Source organism: Cupressus sempervirens, chromosome 10 (assembly GCF_028749045.1).
Source record: "Cupressus sempervirens isolate cs-2001-9-10 chromosome 10, ASM2874904v1, whole genome shotgun sequence".
Taxonomy (NCBI): domain Eukaryota; kingdom Viridiplantae; phylum Streptophyta; class Pinopsida; order Cupressales; family Cupressaceae; genus Cupressus; species Cupressus sempervirens.
The window spans coordinates 779,572,439-779,590,451 of NC_143127.1; the positions used below are offsets into that span (position 1 = coordinate 779,572,439).

At 33.9% G+C, this 18,013-nt stretch overlaps 2 protein-coding genes across 3 annotated transcripts in view; both read left to right on the top strand.

Annotated features, from left to right (window-relative positions):
• The first annotated feature begins 311 nt into the window (after window positions 1-311).
• On the top strand, window positions 312-3,957 carry LOC149536192 (scopoletin glucosyltransferase-like). Of its 2 annotated transcripts, none has more exons than XM_089805109.1 (2): window positions 312-1,883; window positions 3,239-3,957. In XM_089805109.1, the coding sequence occupies exon 1, from the start codon at window positions 356-358 to the stop codon at window positions 1,835-1,837; it is 1,482 nt and encodes a 493-aa protein (XP_089661235.1). In that variant the 5' UTR covers window positions 312-355; the 3' UTR covers window positions 1,838-1,883; window positions 3,239-3,957. The 2 variants fall into 2 exon arrangements, with proteins under 2 accessions (XP_089661235.1, XP_089661236.1); XM_089805110.1 differs by lacking the exon at window positions 3,239-3,957 and adding an exon at window positions 1,986-2,098.
• A 283-nt stretch (window positions 3,958-4,240) lies between these two features.
• Window positions 4,241-18,013, top strand: part of LOC149536193 (scopoletin glucosyltransferase-like) — an 81,937-nt gene continuing 68,164 nt past the window's right edge. Inside the window, exon 1 of the mRNA XM_089806244.1 lies at window positions 4,241-4,326. Coding sequence (XP_089662370.1) covers window positions 4,241-4,326 — 86 coding nt within the window. The remainder of the gene's footprint in view (window positions 4,327-18,013) is intronic.

Sequence of the window (18,013 nt, forward strand, 5' to 3'; positions counted from 1 at the left end):
CCTACGACCTCATAATTATGAATGCCTTGTGTACGCTTCTCTATAGTCTCTCAAAACGGCGGAAGTAACATGACTGACGGAGTTAACTGGTGCATTTTTGCAGGTGCATTTTCGTGGCTATTTAGCCAGTGCCAAACTCGTGAAGGTAAGATGCGAAATGGTATCCGCCAATTTCAACCTGTCAAACAAATTCGCTCCGTGGCGAAAAGAGATTGGGGCCCGGGGTCCGTAGCAAAGCATTTTCTTTTGCGCGTGGAATACGTTACTTCAAATGTTTCAATTTTTTAATGAAGAGATCCGGACCGAATAAGTAGAGGACGAACTTGGTTGGGTAGATTCGTTTTGGTGAGCAAAGATGAATAGAAGCGAGAAGCCTCACGTAGTGGCAGTGCCATTCCCAGGCATGGGCCACTTCATCCCTTTTCTGGACCTCGCAAAGCTCCTCGCTTCCCACGGCCTCACCGTCAGTTATGTCACAACACCTGCAAACGTCTCACGCCTGCAGGGCTACCTTGATCAAGCCCCTGATAATGACGCTCTCGATATTCGCCTGGTTGCCCTTCCCCCGCCGCTCGTGGAGGGTTTACATGGATGCGAGAGCACCGACCTTCTTCCGCTCGAATCAATGGGTCTTATATTCCAACTCGCAATGAAGCTTCAAGACCCTTTCGAGATTTGGATTGAGCAGCAATTTCACCAACAAACAGTAGCAGCTCCTGTCTGTATTGTCTACGATATATTTATGGGGTGGGCTATCGACACCGCCCGAAAATTCAATATTGCCAGTTTTCTGTTCAACACCTGCGGAGCCTTCGCAACGAATCTGATGTATTCCCTTTCGTGTTCAATGCTTGACAACAGCTTGGAGAAAGACGAGGAGGACGAGAGCCTCGTGGTGAGCTTCAATATGCCGCGTACCGTCAGATTGGGTCAAAATGAGGTATCCCCTGTTTTCTTCAACACAAACCCCCTTCAGCGTTTTGTTCATCAGTGTCACCGAGATATTGGCAAAGGATCGGGAATGCTGATCAATACTTTCCATGAGCTCGAGCCTTTGTATGTCCAGCACTTGAAAACCTTGACCGCTAAACCAGTTTGGGCAATAGGCCCTGTAAATCCCCAATTTTTATCTAGAGGAGCGGGAAATATTATGACGCGAGGGAAAATGGCGGATATTAACGAAGAAGAGCTGGTTTCCTGGCTGGATTCCCGTAGCCCGCGCTCTGTAATTTATGTTTCATTTGGAAGCTATATTACCTTGGCAGAAGAACAAACACATGCCTTGGCCAGAGGTCTGGAAGCCAGTGAACAGCCATTTGTATGGACTATTAAAGTACCCCCAAAGAAGGAACCATCATCTTCAAGTTCAGATTCAGTAACTGATCGAATTAGCACATTTCTGCCAGAGGGCTTTGTGGAGCGAACGAAAGGGAGAGGGTTAATCATACGGGGTTGGGCACCCCAACTGGTAATTCTTTCTCATCCCTCGGTGGGTGCCTTCATAAGCCACTGCGGATGGAATTCTGCGCTGGAGAGCGTTTCTCTTGGTGTCCCAATTCTTGCATGGCCCATGGCTGGAGATCAGCACTTCAATTCTAAGCTTTTTGCTGAGTTGGGCGTTGGAATCCAGTTTTGCCAGAATAAAGATGAGATTCCGAAAGAGGAAAGTATAAAGAAAGCTGTCACAATGGCTCTGCTTGGAGACAAACGAGAAGAGATGAGAGAGAGCTCAGAGAAATTGAAGTTGATGGCTTCAGATGCTGTCAAGCTGGAAGGATCTTCTGCCACAGATTTGAGAGCTTTTGTGAAGGAGATGCACAAGTTGAATACCGGATGAACAAAAGAAAAGGAGAGGGAATCTGACTCTTGATTAGAAATCTCTAGTAAGACTTTTATCACTTTTCTAAATAATGCTTCTCTATCGTAGTCTCGTTTCAGTTTTCCCTTCCCTTGCCTCTAATGTGTTTAGCCTAAATTTTATGCAGCACTATTAATAAGTCTCCGGCCCTGCGTTGCAGAGACCCTACCTTTTGCTATGTATCATCTTTTACCCTTGCAAACTTTGGGAAGCTAAATATGAAATGAATGGTTTCTGAGATTCTTTGGTTTTGTGAGGATAGATAATTGTGGAAGCTGTAGAATGTTTCCATATAAATCATTTCGGTAAAATCTTTAGAAAATGGCATGAAATAGCGACAATATGTTTGGAGGTTTCATGCATGTGGTAGAAATCTTTATGAAATGGCATAAAATGCTTATAAATGTCATTTGTCAAACAATTAAATGACAATTGATTCCCTAGCATGACATGCATTGCGATTTTGTTAAAAATGGGTTTCTCTATTAACATATGAGATTTTGCTGGATCTGCTTTCCTCTCGAAATATGTATATTAATGTTTTGGATACATAAGTGCAGAGCTTTCAATTGACAACATTTTTCCGCATAAGAGTCTTTGACATTTTTCCTTAGTTCCTCTTGTTTCTTTTAAATATTGTATCTACTTAGGGTTCACTGTTTGGAATGTGATGGATGCATCTCTGCCCTTTCTTAATTTTCGAGTATTGGGATTACGAGTGTTAGGGTATGTTTGTCACTAAAATTCATTTGTTTCTTTTAAATATTGTATCTACTTAGGGTTCACTGTTTGGAATGTGATGGATGCATCTCTGCCCTTTCTTAATTTTCGAGTATTAAGATTACGAGTGTTAGGGTATGTTTGTCACTAAAATTCATGAGTATGCTATGAATAGCTTTTAAGTGCTCTATGCATTAAAAAAAATGGTGTGATAAATGTGCAAGTTTTTGGGTCGAGTATTTTGTCCAAAGATTTTAGATTAATTGATCTTCCTAAAAGTTTTTCTTCATAGAGTAAAATCAGTTTTTCTTCACAAAAGCTTAGGATTCTATTAAAATCATTGGCCTAATTCCAAAACTTTTTTAAAAATTTCTTTGAAACAGCGTAATTTTGGACTCAACAAATGGATGGTAAAGATCTTTTGGATTGTTTTCATCATTTCTGCATCATTTTCAATGTTTATGGCTCCTTAGTAGCAACAAAGTTAAAGAGATGATATGTCTTAATGATCGCACACTCACTACTAAACTCATGATTCAGACATTACACAACATATTATGATAGAGGAAAGATAATAATTTTGATTCTAGAACACAAATACAAAGACATTTAAGACACTGATGAATTCATTACTAATATTTATGCTTTCCTTATATGAAGGTGAGGAGCTAAAATTTTCATCCAGTGGTGGAGAATCCTAAAGACAGAATGACCACCATTGATTACACCAGAGGCATTCTCTTATATAAAGATGAGGAGCTAAAATTTTCATCCAACGATAGAGAATCTCAGAGACAGAATGACTACCGTTGAAGTATTGTTAAGCGTTGATTGATTTGATTTGACACATGACTATTTAAAAACAAAGGAATAATGTAGTCCATTCATATTTGATCAGATTTTATTGGACGTTTTCTTTCTATCTCGAGCTCCACAAGGGTACAAGACGATCACGCGTCCGTTGAAGACTTCCTTTTGCCCATGACAGAAAATTTGACGGTGATCAACAGAGAAAGACTACCATCCAGACACATTTTCCTGCCGTCAATGTGTTTGTCAGCAAACTCACCCGTGAAAAGAAGAGTTGTCGACGGAGTGGTTGTTGCTGGGAGTCGGATTATTCCCCTACTTTTTGGACAGAGAAGAAGACGGATGGAAGGAATCCTCTCCACAATTACTCTGCTTTTTATAATCTGATTTGATATTTACTGGGAAACTTGAGGCACATAAGTTTTTTTTGATCTTTCTTATCCAATGTTTCTTTTAGTACATATTGATTCTCGCAGTAATATCCATGTAATACATTCCTCGGCAGGGGCGAGTGCAAATTTTGTAGCTGTGGATAGTTATAATGGAATAGTGGTGTGCATGTTGAGGTAGGTGACTCGCCATAGTTTCAGATTTGCTCTATTTTATTTCATTTTGAAAACAGGTCTATTTTATTTAAGTTACTCGCCATGGTCTCAAATTCTACTTCATGTCCATGACTTGTTTAACACAATGCCTGAAAGAAGTTTCCACTCATGGACTGAAATTATTATAGGATATACATAGAATAATGGATTTGATGAAAAAGATTTAGAAACTTTTAAGCAAATTCAGTTAGCAAGTGTAAAGTCAGACTCTACATCCTCTGTTATTATCCTCGTTGCCTATGCTACAATGGGAGATTTCGAAAGTGGAGCTAAAATGGGAGATTTCAAAGGGGGAGTGGACGACCATCGAATAGAGAAGTTTTCTCTGCTTTGGTAGGCATATAAGAAAAATGTGGAAGCATGAGAAGCATAGGAACAGTTTGACAAAATGCCTCACGATATTTCATCTCATGGAATTCAATGGTTGAATTAAAAAATATACAAAATGGATTTGTTGAAAGCCTTTAAAACCAGTCAATACAATGGAATTAGAACGCATAAGAAAACATTATGTAATCTATACTACATCCCCATGCCTATCCCAAAATGGGACCTTTGGAACAAGACATGAGTATTGAAGCATAGAGGCAAGAAGAATGATGTCGTAGTTGCAACTGCTCTGGTGAACATGAATGCAGCAGATTTCAGAGCGACTGACTAATCTCCATCCAAAATGCACTAAAGACAAAACAAAGCCAAAAAAGATTTCTTCCAGATTCACAAAAACGTAGTGATTTTTTTCTCATCTTTTTGTTGTTTTTGACTACAAACTATGCAAATCATGAAGATCAAATGCTAAAATTTTCAGAAAAATCTATGATGTTTTCAATTTTTTGATTTATAGTCAATTGTATAGTTTGGATGGAAGATAGCCACGCCCGATTTTAGATTACATTAATAATTGTTGAATCTTTGCTTAATTTACAACAAGTTAGTGGACTAATGCCTTCTAACTTCTAGATTATGAAAATCAAAGCAATCATTGTATTTAATGTTGTCATAATTATGTTACAAATTTGTGAAGACATAAATTAAGTGAATAGATTGTCAAAATGCATATTAACAATTTTTATTTTTTAGAGTTTTGATTGTGTATTTGGTTTAAGTAATCATTTTGGTTAACATTTCAAACCATTATCACTAAGATCGAGAGGACAAGAAAAATATAAGATGATCTGTAAAGTAGGTTTAGTGATTTTATATTGGGAATGAATTCTGTACCTTTGTTCTAAGTTCCTTGAATGATTTATTTTATCTGTTATGCTATTGGGTATTCAAATATTAATAATATTTTTAAAGATATCAACAATTTTTTTTATAGTCCACAACTCTTTCAATATAGATTCAAAGCTCAAAATTTGAAGTTAGAGGACCCACAGGTGACTTGAGGACCATTTCCTTCTAAGATGAGGAATTCATTCAAAGAATGGGTAAATTGACTCGCTAATTTTGGTATGAATAGATGGTATACATGTCAATGATTTGGTGGTGTATGTTCTAACTTTGTATTATAATGTCTATTGTTTAGTCCACTTTGGTTTTTTCTTATTGAGCATTGATGTAAAGTAACTATTTGATATAGAAATGTTATTATAGTTTCACCTTTTGGGTGATAAGAAAGCACAAGGTCTTCATGATCATCAATGAATAGTTTTATACACTTGGTAGCTATTTCTTGTGTTAGATGTGTAGAAGAAAATAAGAGTCAACTAAAATGTACTTAGTAAGTTAGTCATCAATTAAGGATGCATTTGAGGGTTGTCGATATAAGGAAAAATGAGGACAATGAGCATTATCATTGAAAAATATCTGAAGTAAAGTGTTCCTACTACATGTGGTATAGATGGTCAAAGACACGTTGATTGAAAAATTTAGTGTGATTGTGTTAGGTAGTATAAAGAAGATCTATAATAGATCCTCAAATTGTACAAGGCGGTGGCACAAGGCACTTGATGTATAGGATTGGTTGGTATTGCTTGCATATTAATATAATGTAAAAGGTTGGCATTAGGAGGTTACATACAAGTATTGGTACTAGTAAATCAATTAAAGAGTTAAGAGATTGAATACATAGTTTATGGATGCTCCAAATTAGTTTTGTATCCCCTTTAGATCAACAAGAATTTGTTCAGATCAATATATAGTATTAATGCTAATTAATATTGATAGTTTAACAACTTAAAATTTATGTTGGCTAGTTGGTTTGGTTGGTTCATATAGGAAACGTGGTTGTTAAAGTTAAATAGTGATGACATCTATAAATATATATAAGCTAGCATACATATATTTTAAAACTTGAGGAGGATATCAAATTTTCATTTTTAACAACTTCCTAACTTAATTTTATTTATGGTTTTAAGATAATAATTAATGGTGCAAAATGATGGATGTATGGATTTTAGTCTATAGAGAATCTATTATATGTAGAACACTATGATTGTGTAATTAAGGTGTCATCTAGATAAACGCTAAATTAGGGGATGATATGGTGCAAAGAGGAAATATTATGACCATGTAATCAAGGTGTCCACTAGTAATCACTATATAGCAGCATATCTCGTAGAAAGAATTTAAACATGAGATTGAATAATGCCCTTCAAAAATTACAATTTTCATTAATATAGAAAGCCAATATTTTCCATAATCTTTCTGGTCATCTCTTTAAAAAAATTGTCTTCATGGTCTATAGGAAAGAAAACCCACTAATAACACAATTGTAGTCACGAGGAAGGAGAAAGCAACTTTGGTCACTAGAAATGTTTTACCAAGTTATTTTTGAAGCAAACAAGAAAATCCAACAAGATGTCAAAATTTCATCACTTTTGAAATAATGCAAGAATATTGTAGCTTAATGGACTCTGTTAATATGTTTTAATGCATTAAAAAGACAAATGACACTAGTGTAAATTTTTGTGAGTTCAACGAAGTGTCATTTAGTAATAAATATTAACCTTGTAATCCATACATACAAAATAGTCTATATATTAACCTTAGAGTTGAAAATAAGTGTTTCCCTAAGTAACTAGTAGAAAACATGTTTTCCCTCTCCCTCTCTAATTGCAAACATAAACATGAGCACTTTCCCCTATAAGGTCATGTTATAAATTCTAAGAAATATGTGCAATAGGCAAGAGTAATTAAGTTTTGTAATATCATGTCGTGTATGCTTATGTAAATCATTACTTTATATTTTTCAATGTGTCAAGCACTATTAAAAGGTGATAATTGATATGCATTTTAAATCACTTCCATGGTAGTCACTTTGTCTCCACAATTGCCCTTTCATGGGAGATTTGGGCTTGGAAGAAAATGGGTATGTGATTTCACTTTTGGTAAAAGTCATGAATCCATGCGGGAGCATATTAATGGGTTTAAAATTAGTGGGTACTCTATTGCCTCCATTAAATAATTTTAAAAAACTATTTTAAAGTATAATGGATCCCACAAACTTTGTAAGATAGAGATTCACTATGATGTGTAAGATTGTTACCCATGTCCTTTTCATTAATATGCAATACATGTTTGAAAGTGTCTTAATCCATGTTTGTTGTAATGTGTCAAGTGCTTGGTGTCCAACAAACCACTTGTTGTTACTGTCTACTTATAATTTTATTTTCATGGAATGATTTTTTCTCATTTACAACAAATTTTATTTCACATGCACTATTCAAAAGCGCACAAAGAACAAATATTTCTTTTAGAATTCCACCTATTCTTGCTCAAGTTTGAAATAGTTAGCAGTGATTATTTTTTGGGTTCTTTGTATGACCCCAAATTAATAGGTTTGGAATTTATGTAAACATCTATTATTCAATGTTCAATAAGTTGATGTTGTCTTTTCATTTGATTGAATACCTATGTCGATTTGTCCTCTACACTACAATCTTTTGTGGTTCTTAGAACATTCAATCCTCATAAAGATCGGTATTTCCACCAACCAATGTGCTTCTATTGAATTGACTATCCATAGCTACCAAGTAGATTACTCTCTTTTAATTGACCTCTACACTTATTTGGCGTACCTATTGCACACCAAAGATTGCTAGTAATATAGCACAATTACAAATGATGATCCCAAATATGAGCGTCATTAGTCTTACAATATAGTGTCTTACTTTAAGACCCCACATATCATGCATCTTGAAGAAGGGAAAGGAATTAAGGTGATTTGTTAAAATGGCTATGAGATAACTTATCAATTACTATTGCAATAACTAAATGAATGAAAAGACCCATTTTTTACTAAGTCAAAACATATGTTATAAAAGGGGATGAGAAATAGAGAATAAAGGACAAAATAAGGAGAAGTAAGCTACCAATAATGAAGAAAGGATTAAATAAAACAAAGGGTAGCCGCTCAAGCTTATTATGCCATAGGCATTCCCTATATGAAGTGAATGTGTTAACTTTTAAAATTAATGGTGGAAAGTAAACAATAAGGCTTGACGACCATGTAACACATCTCTATTGTTAAAGTGGTTGTTGCATCATAAAAGATGGGAGTGCAAGAATCAATTCCACATGTCATTGGTAAATATATGAGATGCCCTTTGTCCTTTTGTACAAAACACAAAATTTGTTTTCTTAAATAGAGCTACCATGGCAATGGCAGACGCTAACCACATATTTGATTCTCTACTTATGAGACAAATGTGAAATGTTTGTGCATGAGGATGTCGAAATGTATACACTTGGGGTCCGTTTGGTTGTTGGAATATGATTTCAGAATTGGCATCTGGAACCCTTGATTTAGGATTTTGGAACTTGAAATCTAGGTTTCAGTTTTGGGAATTTGATTTGGGCCCATTTGGTTCACCAAGAATTCAATATGAGAATACGCATTTCCTCCGTTTGGTTGCACATTTATGGAATTGGAATACCAACATGAATCAAATTTTTTTTTTTAAAATTTAAAGATGAATGAAATGATTTTTTAATACATTATTATAGGGTGATTAAAATATACCTTACACATTATATGATTTTAAAGCCATTATATTTTATTGTAATTAAAATTGTGCTAGACATGGAAAATACTTACTCCACCAAAAGAAAACTACATTAATTTATAAATTATTGTGATATTACTAAAAAAATCATCAAATATTTGTATACAAAATAAACATATCATGGTAACTCATAAAACATATAATAAAGTTCTATCTTTATTTAATCATTGTCGCATAAGGTTCCAATATACAAGGCCGAGTAAGAGGCCAAAAGGAAAAGTAAAACATCTAATAAAGTTCTATCTATATTAAGCTCATTGTCAAATAAGGCTCCAATATACAACATCAAATAAGAGACCAATAATTACACATAGAAGGTAGCATAAAAATATTATTTCAGGCTCTTGTGCCATAAACATTTTACACCTTTCATCATATATTTCATCTTTTGTCATTGAACCAATGTTAGCCCTACCCACCTCTTGTGTCTTATACTTTCTCCACTATTTTTTTCATGATGAGTAGTTGTAGATTCAAACAACCTAAAATGTCCACAACCTTCATTCCCCTACAATACAAAATATACATTAGTTCATACTAAAGAGATTACATGTCATTAGTTTGAAACATACAATACATAACATGTCATAATTAATAACCTTTTTACTCTCAGGACAACACCAAAACTCACGTCTAAGATTTTTGCTTGTGTGCAACACTTTTAATATGCATGCCCCAGCACCACAAGGGCAATTATAAATGGGCACAACTTTTGAAGCCATGAATCATGTATCAAAAAACAATGCACCATGTCTTAATTGGCATAGAGGCCAAAAAGGTAGGAAATCAGTTGCATGGAGGATTTATGTTGTTATTACATACTAGAGTATAAATGCTATGGAATACATAATAAGATAAAATGTTTATCAAGTGGCTAAGATGACCTTAACTTGTTTCAACTTTACTTGGTAGAAAAGATTAACTTGTGTTGGTCTTAAATCAGTGGACTCTTCACTGTTGGCATTCATCGCTTTCAAGACTTCAAAAGAAAACATTGTGGATAATGTATACTACATTCATAGCTGGAGTACACTTATTGCTGAATGACTAAACAATTTGCAATTTGAAATATCAATAATAGAGTTTTCCCTTGCTTCCTGTGGATGTATTCAACAAATTATATTTTATTCTTTTTTAACACAAAGTCCAAACCTCCAAAGAACATTGTATGGTTGTGTTGATCCAACCACTGATTATATATTTTTTGAGCTTGAAGAGTGAGATTGAAATTTTAGGAAACAAAGAACATAGATGTACAATAGCCTGAAAGTTACAATAGCTTCAATTATGGAAAACTACATGAAGTCCAATATAGTGAAATTCAAATAGATCACCACCCTTCCACGTGATTTTAAGATGAATTTGATCTATGGTTGTGTTGAACCAACTACTAGTTATATTTTGCCTACATATTTCATAATTTGAAGGAAGAAATTGAAATTTTAGAAAATAGAGAACATAGATGCACAATAGCTTGAGATCAAATTGATCTAGCTCCAACTGCGACATATTTTATGGAAGCTCAATACACAAAAAATTTAAATAGGGCACCCTTCTTCCGAATGATTTCTAGATAAATTGCATTAGATTAGATTGAAGTCCGTGAGTACCTCCCTTCCACATGAATTGAAGATGAATTTGGTTTGATTATATTCAAAACTGTGAGTTATTGTTTACATTAAAAGATTGAATGAAACTTAGATATTATCACAAGATTTAATCTTTTAAATAAACTTGTGAAATAAATCTAATGGGCTGAAAACTTAATGCCACATGCACATGTGGAGACACGGATCACAATACAAGAAAGGCCCTGAATCACTTGCATAGCCTTGAAGCTCTTGGCAGTGTTGAGAATGGTGGGTGTTGTTAACAATCATAAATAGTGATAAACAACTTCAGACTAGTCATCATATAATTCATGATATATTTATGACTAATCTACATCCGAAAAATTGCATTCACATAAAGATAACAAATTAGAAACTTAATAATGTAATATCAAGTGAATAAGAGTACTATATTCAGATCATTGTAACTTAATAATGTCAACATAAATTTATGTTCTATATGATCTATCCAAAGTTTCTGATAAACAGATGCCAAAATTTTGAAAATCCTTGGTCATATCCATCAAATAGGATGTGAACTGACAAAATTTAGTAATATTTAACAATTATAAAACCAACCTTAATAGTATATGAACAACAATAAAGATACTAAATCCATAAAAACTTTACTCTAATGTATTCAACTCTCTCCTCTTTGTTCATTATCAAGAACCCAGGTTTGGCTTTATCAAGGTCAGCCACAAAGGTGTCAAATGTTGCAATCAAATCACTAATACTAAGTTCATTAGTGGCTTTTAGTGCAGGATAGATATCTTGTAAATCTTTTAGCTTATGCTCTTAAGCCAATTCAATAAATTGAGGCTTAAGTAGGGTCTCATTTAGCTTATTAGTTGAATGAGACATCCCATCCATGGAACTAGCCATACTCGCCTTCTTCCTCTTTGGTCTCTTGCTTGATGATGTTGAACAAACATGTTTTCCACTTGCCACACTACACGGATTAGGCACAGGAATATTCATATTTTTATCATCCAAATCAGCAACAACCCAAATAGGTGTATGAATGTCCTCATAATCATCATCAAGACCAATACTCTCACCCATATGATGTCCTTCTTCTATGTCTTGTGTTGTTGTAGCTGTGGTACCCTCAGCCATGTGATTTCCCATAATCAGGGCTAAGTCACTGTAGTATTGAAATGATTACCTCTTAAAAACTTTTGCACCTTTAAATTCTTTCCTCTGCATGTTGTCATAAAAATTGGATTACTCATGACTATCATTTGAATATCTTAATAAGTTTTTAAATGAAAATTATACATTTAAATGGCCATGTTACCTTAAGTAGCTCTTCCCACACATTTTCATCAGCATCCATTGATTGTGTTGACTCATTCCATGCAAATCCACTTGTACTTTTCAGCTCTTTCATTATCCTATATCCTATTTTCTAGGCTTTTAGCTTGTTCTTGAAATTGTCCCTAGACAAATTCATGTTCATCTCTACATTGAACTTCTGTCCAATGGTTGTCCATGCTTCTGTTTTGAATCCTCCCTCACTTTTCCTACCTAGAATGACTTGTTCATGCAACAAGTCTAAAAACTTTCTTTCCATGCATGGCTTCCAAAACACCTTATTTGAAGAAGGTGTATCAATGACTTGAACATCATTGTCCATGCTCATTAGGAGCATTGTGTATACATCAAGACTCTGTTTAAACAAAAAATCTATCAAACAAACAACTTGTATTCACAATATCTAATATAGGAGTGAGAGCATTTTAATATACTAATCAATCAATAATTGGCATTTTTATCAAGAGGGCAGTGTTAAAAACAATTGCATATTAAACAAACTAGAAATTAGAAATGGCCCAGTTAGGTCCACACACATATTTTCTTTTCTAATTTGCTGGAAATGGTTGTCACATTCAAACACTCTGATTATATTGAAATACCTTTAGATTAATATGGTTTACTCATTATCAGGCTTGTCTTACAAAAATGTCATAGTTGGTACATCCTATTGCTGCCTACATAGTTCAATTCCCTATTGAAGACATAGTCCAAAAATGGAGCACACAATCCAAAAATAGTAGTCCTAGTACAATCACATCTGTGGTATAATGGCATGTCTAATACCAATTGGGGAAATAGGATTCGATTGGTGAAAAGAGGACAAAGATTCAACCATGGAATCAAAGTCTTATAGTGGTTCAAGAGCCCTATATTGAATTGCAATGGCAACTCATAGATATAAATGCCCCTTCCTCTAGAAGAACTTCACCTAGCAATCAACACGGGCATTGTTATAGACCTAATTTCATCTGCTTGCATTTTCACTACATTGATAGTAGTCCAAGAATTTATGTCACATTTTATGATACAAATTTTCTTGAAGCAGGGCTCACTGGGAGAAAGAGGTGGTAGTATAAAGACAATTTCAATTATAGACGTGCAGGATATAAATAGACAAAATAGTGGAAAAGGCTAGAATGAATACAAGAAGAAGCAAACAAATCAATGGAGGAAACAATTGCAAAAAAAGGATTATCTTTCTCATAATGTACACAACTTCTTTTTCTTCATACCTAGCAAATCATGTTATGAACTTCCCTTGCTATGCCCATCAAACAATCCTTCATTTTGTCACTATGAAAAATCCAACATGAGTTTAAGAACTAAAAACATGCTTGCAACTCCATGACAATTTTATATATTAGCCTGTGACTCTCTATCTGAATAATTATATTTATAAAAGTAAAACCATGGGCCAAGAGCTTTTCAAATGAGCTTCATACATTATTATAACTTCAACAAGTCATGATAGAAAAGTTTCATCACACAATCTACCTGGAAGTATATAAGACAAAATTTGCAACCATTGTTTGTCCAATATGGAAAAATCTATGAAAGCATCACTTATGGTCTCCTATGCTCTTCAACACTATTTTGGCTTATAGTGATAGAAGGTTCCCTTTCAATCATATAAAGATCTTGATTTTCACTTCAGTCAATCTCTCGCGTATAATTTTGTCAACTAAAAACTTTCTATCAAAACTCACTCAGCAACCAAGTTAGATTGAATATAAAGGTCCACATCTAATAGATATGGATCTGGATGTAAAAGTAAACATTATTTTATATGTCTACTCCAAGACATTTCTTTTTCTAGAAGCCCAACCTTCACAAAGACTATCCATTCAATGAGAAGGTTTATAAGAGAAAGGAAATCTAGAAAAGGAATTAAATAACTCTGCTCTTAGAGAAAAAGAAGTTCATTACATTGTAAAGGTAAATATTATATATGTGTGTCTTCTACAATGTGAAAATTATGTTTCCCCTAATTGTCTTCCAAATGTTTCATAGTCCAAAAATGACAGTCCCAATCCAAAACCTAGAAGAGCAGTCAAACATCTAATACTCTCTCCTTCACCTTCTTATGTACTTGTAGTATTTCATGTATCTAAGTTTTTCATGTATCATATTTGTCACTATGAATGAGAGGTCAGTTGCTCATATTTTAGAATGAATAACTCCCAAACCAAAGGGGCATTTACTTTATAAACTATATAACTTCATAGCATCATCAATATAACTTCATACCAGCATCAATAAGCAATAAATAACCATACCATAATAAGAGAGATTCAAATTCAGTTTGTGTATGAGCAACTTGTTTCTATCACCTCCAAGATGTATTCAGGCAAGGATATGTTCAAAAAGATGAATGTAATGTGTAAGATCAAACACAAAAGAACGTCATTTGCATTAAAGAAACAATTGCATCAAGTCAAGATGGTAAAGGGAGAAACAATCATAACTTTCTTCATGAAGAGTTTAGACTGCTATTGTAGACCAAAATATTATTACCTAGCATTCAAAAAAAGAAAAGTTTTCCATACAACATTAAGTACAATATATTTGAGCTTTCCATGTGGCATTAAGTACAAACATGGCATATTAAGATTGAGTTCTATAATCATCCCACATCCTTTTCGTTATATCATCTCTAGACTTCTCCTAATCATCTCTATCATGTTGAGTCATCCCATATGTCTCAAGTATTGGTACATTTATCCCCTCATGATCATCTTCCTCTTCAATGTCAACTTCAGAAGGAATGCCATCCTCTATGGTAATGAAGTTGTCCAATAAGCAACACGCCAAAAAAATCTTAATTTGGGTCATGATTTGATATGATGTCACATGTCTTAGGATAGGAAAGTGTTTCTTCAAAATGCCAAATGTACGTTCAATTGCATTCCTAAGTGATGAGTGGTGGTGTTTAAACAACTCTTGTGGGTTGTTTATTGGGTTTTCCCTCGAGAACTCTTTTAGGTGGTAATGCGTGCAATGATAAGGTGCAAGAAATCTAGGTACATTGGGATATCCAACATCAACAAAATAATATTTTCTTACATAAAATGAAAATAGATTAATATAACTTTTTAACAATTGTCATATGTAACAATATATAAAAATACTTGACATACCAAGGGGAACTACCAAATGATTAGATCTTTATAGGGCTAAAAAGCTAGGACATGACTGTTTGTAGCTGACCCTTCCCATCTAGCAAGGACATATTGAAACTTATAATCAAATGAAGACACACCCATAACATTTTGAGACAAGTTTCCTTTTCTATCATGATATGGAGCTTGAGTATTGATATCGACTGTGACTAGAATATAAGTTCCATCAATTACTCCCACACAATCCTACAGTAAGAAAATTTATAATCAACGGGATAGACTTATAGAATTTATAGTCAAGGAAACAAAAGTGTACCAATAGGATATGTATTGTGAAGAACAAATCAAAATGATCCTTCCCACTAATTTCTGGAGGAGTGTTTAGATCAAGTGGTAAAAGATAATTGCTATGGAGTGCCAAGATTTCTATCAAAACCCTGTTGAAATATTGGCTTATTGTCTATCTCAAGTGACCAAAGTTATGAGCAATCTTACGATTCCTTAGATTATGGCCAAGACTATGAGAAACATCACCATCTATTCTTCTAGCGTTAAGTTTAGTGTAATTTTTATGGTTCCTTTTTGCCTAAGAATATTAGATAGATGCAAGAAGGCTCATTTACTCATTCAAATTTGATCATGATAGTTAGTTTCATTCGAATAGATAATACTCTTATAAAAGGGAATCTCGCCTCTTTACCGCTTACATATTGCTCTTCTACCTTCTTGTGGATTGCTACTATAGATACAACAAAGGCTGCAAGACCAACAACAAGAGCACAAATGACTCTTCTCTTCCTATTAATGTGTCCTAGAATGTGTTTATCTTTCATTAGATCCATTAGCAACCTAAAACCAATGTAGAGACATGTTCATTAGATCCATAGAATTTATAAAATACAAAAATCCTACAATCAACAACTTTGTGAGAGTTAACATTAGAATTCAATGAAGAATATAAATACACGTTGATTTCAAAATATGCTTTTCAAGCCCTCCCAGCCAATTCTAATTGATTTCAACATGCTTTGGAAATGTATGATATTAAATTGAGCACAAATTCTACAATAATTTCCTTCTTGTTAACAGAGAAATCTGTACAATGGTCTTAGCTTGCTAAATTCAAGACTAAGAATGTTGCATATCACCTATGAAATAATTGCCCTATAGGCAACCTATGTATATCTATCTTCCACTACTACAAGGTAGCACGTGGTAGTTGGGGCAAACAATTAAGAGATGACAGATTTATTACAATTTTATAACACAATGCTATTGTATTTTTTTTTGTTTTTACTAAACAATTAAAAAATGATTATGCCATGTGTGTTAATGTTAGTGATCGCCTTATTTTAGAGTTTCACTATACTTCAAGCATACATGCCACAATGATTGGCATATATTATAGATTGCACTATTGCTAGATGAGTGTAGCATAACAACCCATCTTTAGAAATTATGCTCATCTTTAGGTATCGACAACTCTCATTGCTTTCTTGCCCAATCTAGCCATCTAAGCTCTCTGTCACACTCCCATGCCTAGTCAGCCACTGCCAATGGGTCAACCTAATCTAGATCAATCATCTTGTGTCAAATTACTGGTCATAGAAATTGTACATTTGATATGTCATATAGAAGTAAAACTACTACTTAAAAGTTCAATGTTTAGAAAAACTTGACAAAATACCAAGAGATTGCTTTCATAGCTCGATGCTCAGAGCCAACCAAAATAAATTACCCACTTTCAAATGTAGAAATATGTTGAACTGAACAAAACTCACAAGCAATCCTTTTGGCATGGTTTTTAGTTGGACAATCCAATATTCTAATGGTTAAGCCACTAGCCATTGATACTATAGTAGCATCATCATTAATAGGAGTCTCATTATAGAAGGAAGTAGAAATTACTCATGTGTAAGAGACTCCTCAATCTTCAGGTACAAGAAGATAAAGCAGAACATCACCCCCAATATTGAAATAAAGACAGAGGTAAAAGTTAAAAAGAAAGAAGAAACTCTGCATAAAACTAAGAGAGTGAAAGAAATGGCACATGGACCTAGACCCAAGAAAGGAAAGACAATAATGAAGAGTAAAGGAAAGAAAGATCAAGAAGAAGAAGAAGAGACATCAGTAGATGAATAAATTCAAGTAAGTGAGCAGTAAGAAGTACCAAGTGAGGCTATTAAATAATCATTTGGGAAGAAGAAGCCATGGAAACCAGATCTTGGAAATAAATACCAAAATATTGAAATAAGGTAACATTGATCAGCTAAAAATATTCTATGATAGATATGATGCAAATAAAAAAAAGCATGCAACAAGAAGTCACAGTGGTGAGATACCTTTTGGAATTCAAAATATTATTCATTGAATTAAAAGGAAGTATACCTAATGAAATATACAAGAAATTAGAAGGGAAAATATTAAACGAAGAAGAAGAAGATAAGAAGTTAAGGGAAGATATAATGAGAAATTTTTTCCCATTTATCAGCCAAGAACATATCAAGAGAATTTAAAAAAAGATGGATTCACCATTGAGAAAGAAAATAAGACTAATTTAGATCATGGAACGTGATTACATTCTAACCATTCAAGAAACTAAGAAGGCATTAAACCAATCTTTGAAAGACCCTAAGGTAGTGAAGGTTATACGAGATGTAAATCAAATTGGTGAGCCTATCATTTTGAAAAAATGATGGTAAAGATATTTAGTAGTTTGTGATCATAGTGAATCTATCTAGTGTATTCATAGGCATAATGTTTATCACATTAGATATGTCAGGTGAAGAACCCTTTAAAGAAAAAAATATTTTTGTTGGTAGTTTGGACATTGAGGTAACAATAAATGATGATAGTGATCATGAGGATCAGGCTATGAAGGATACATATCATATGGATGTGTAAGTCACAAAGGTAACTAATAAATAAGAAAAAAAGCCCTTAGTCCATTAAAAAAATGTAA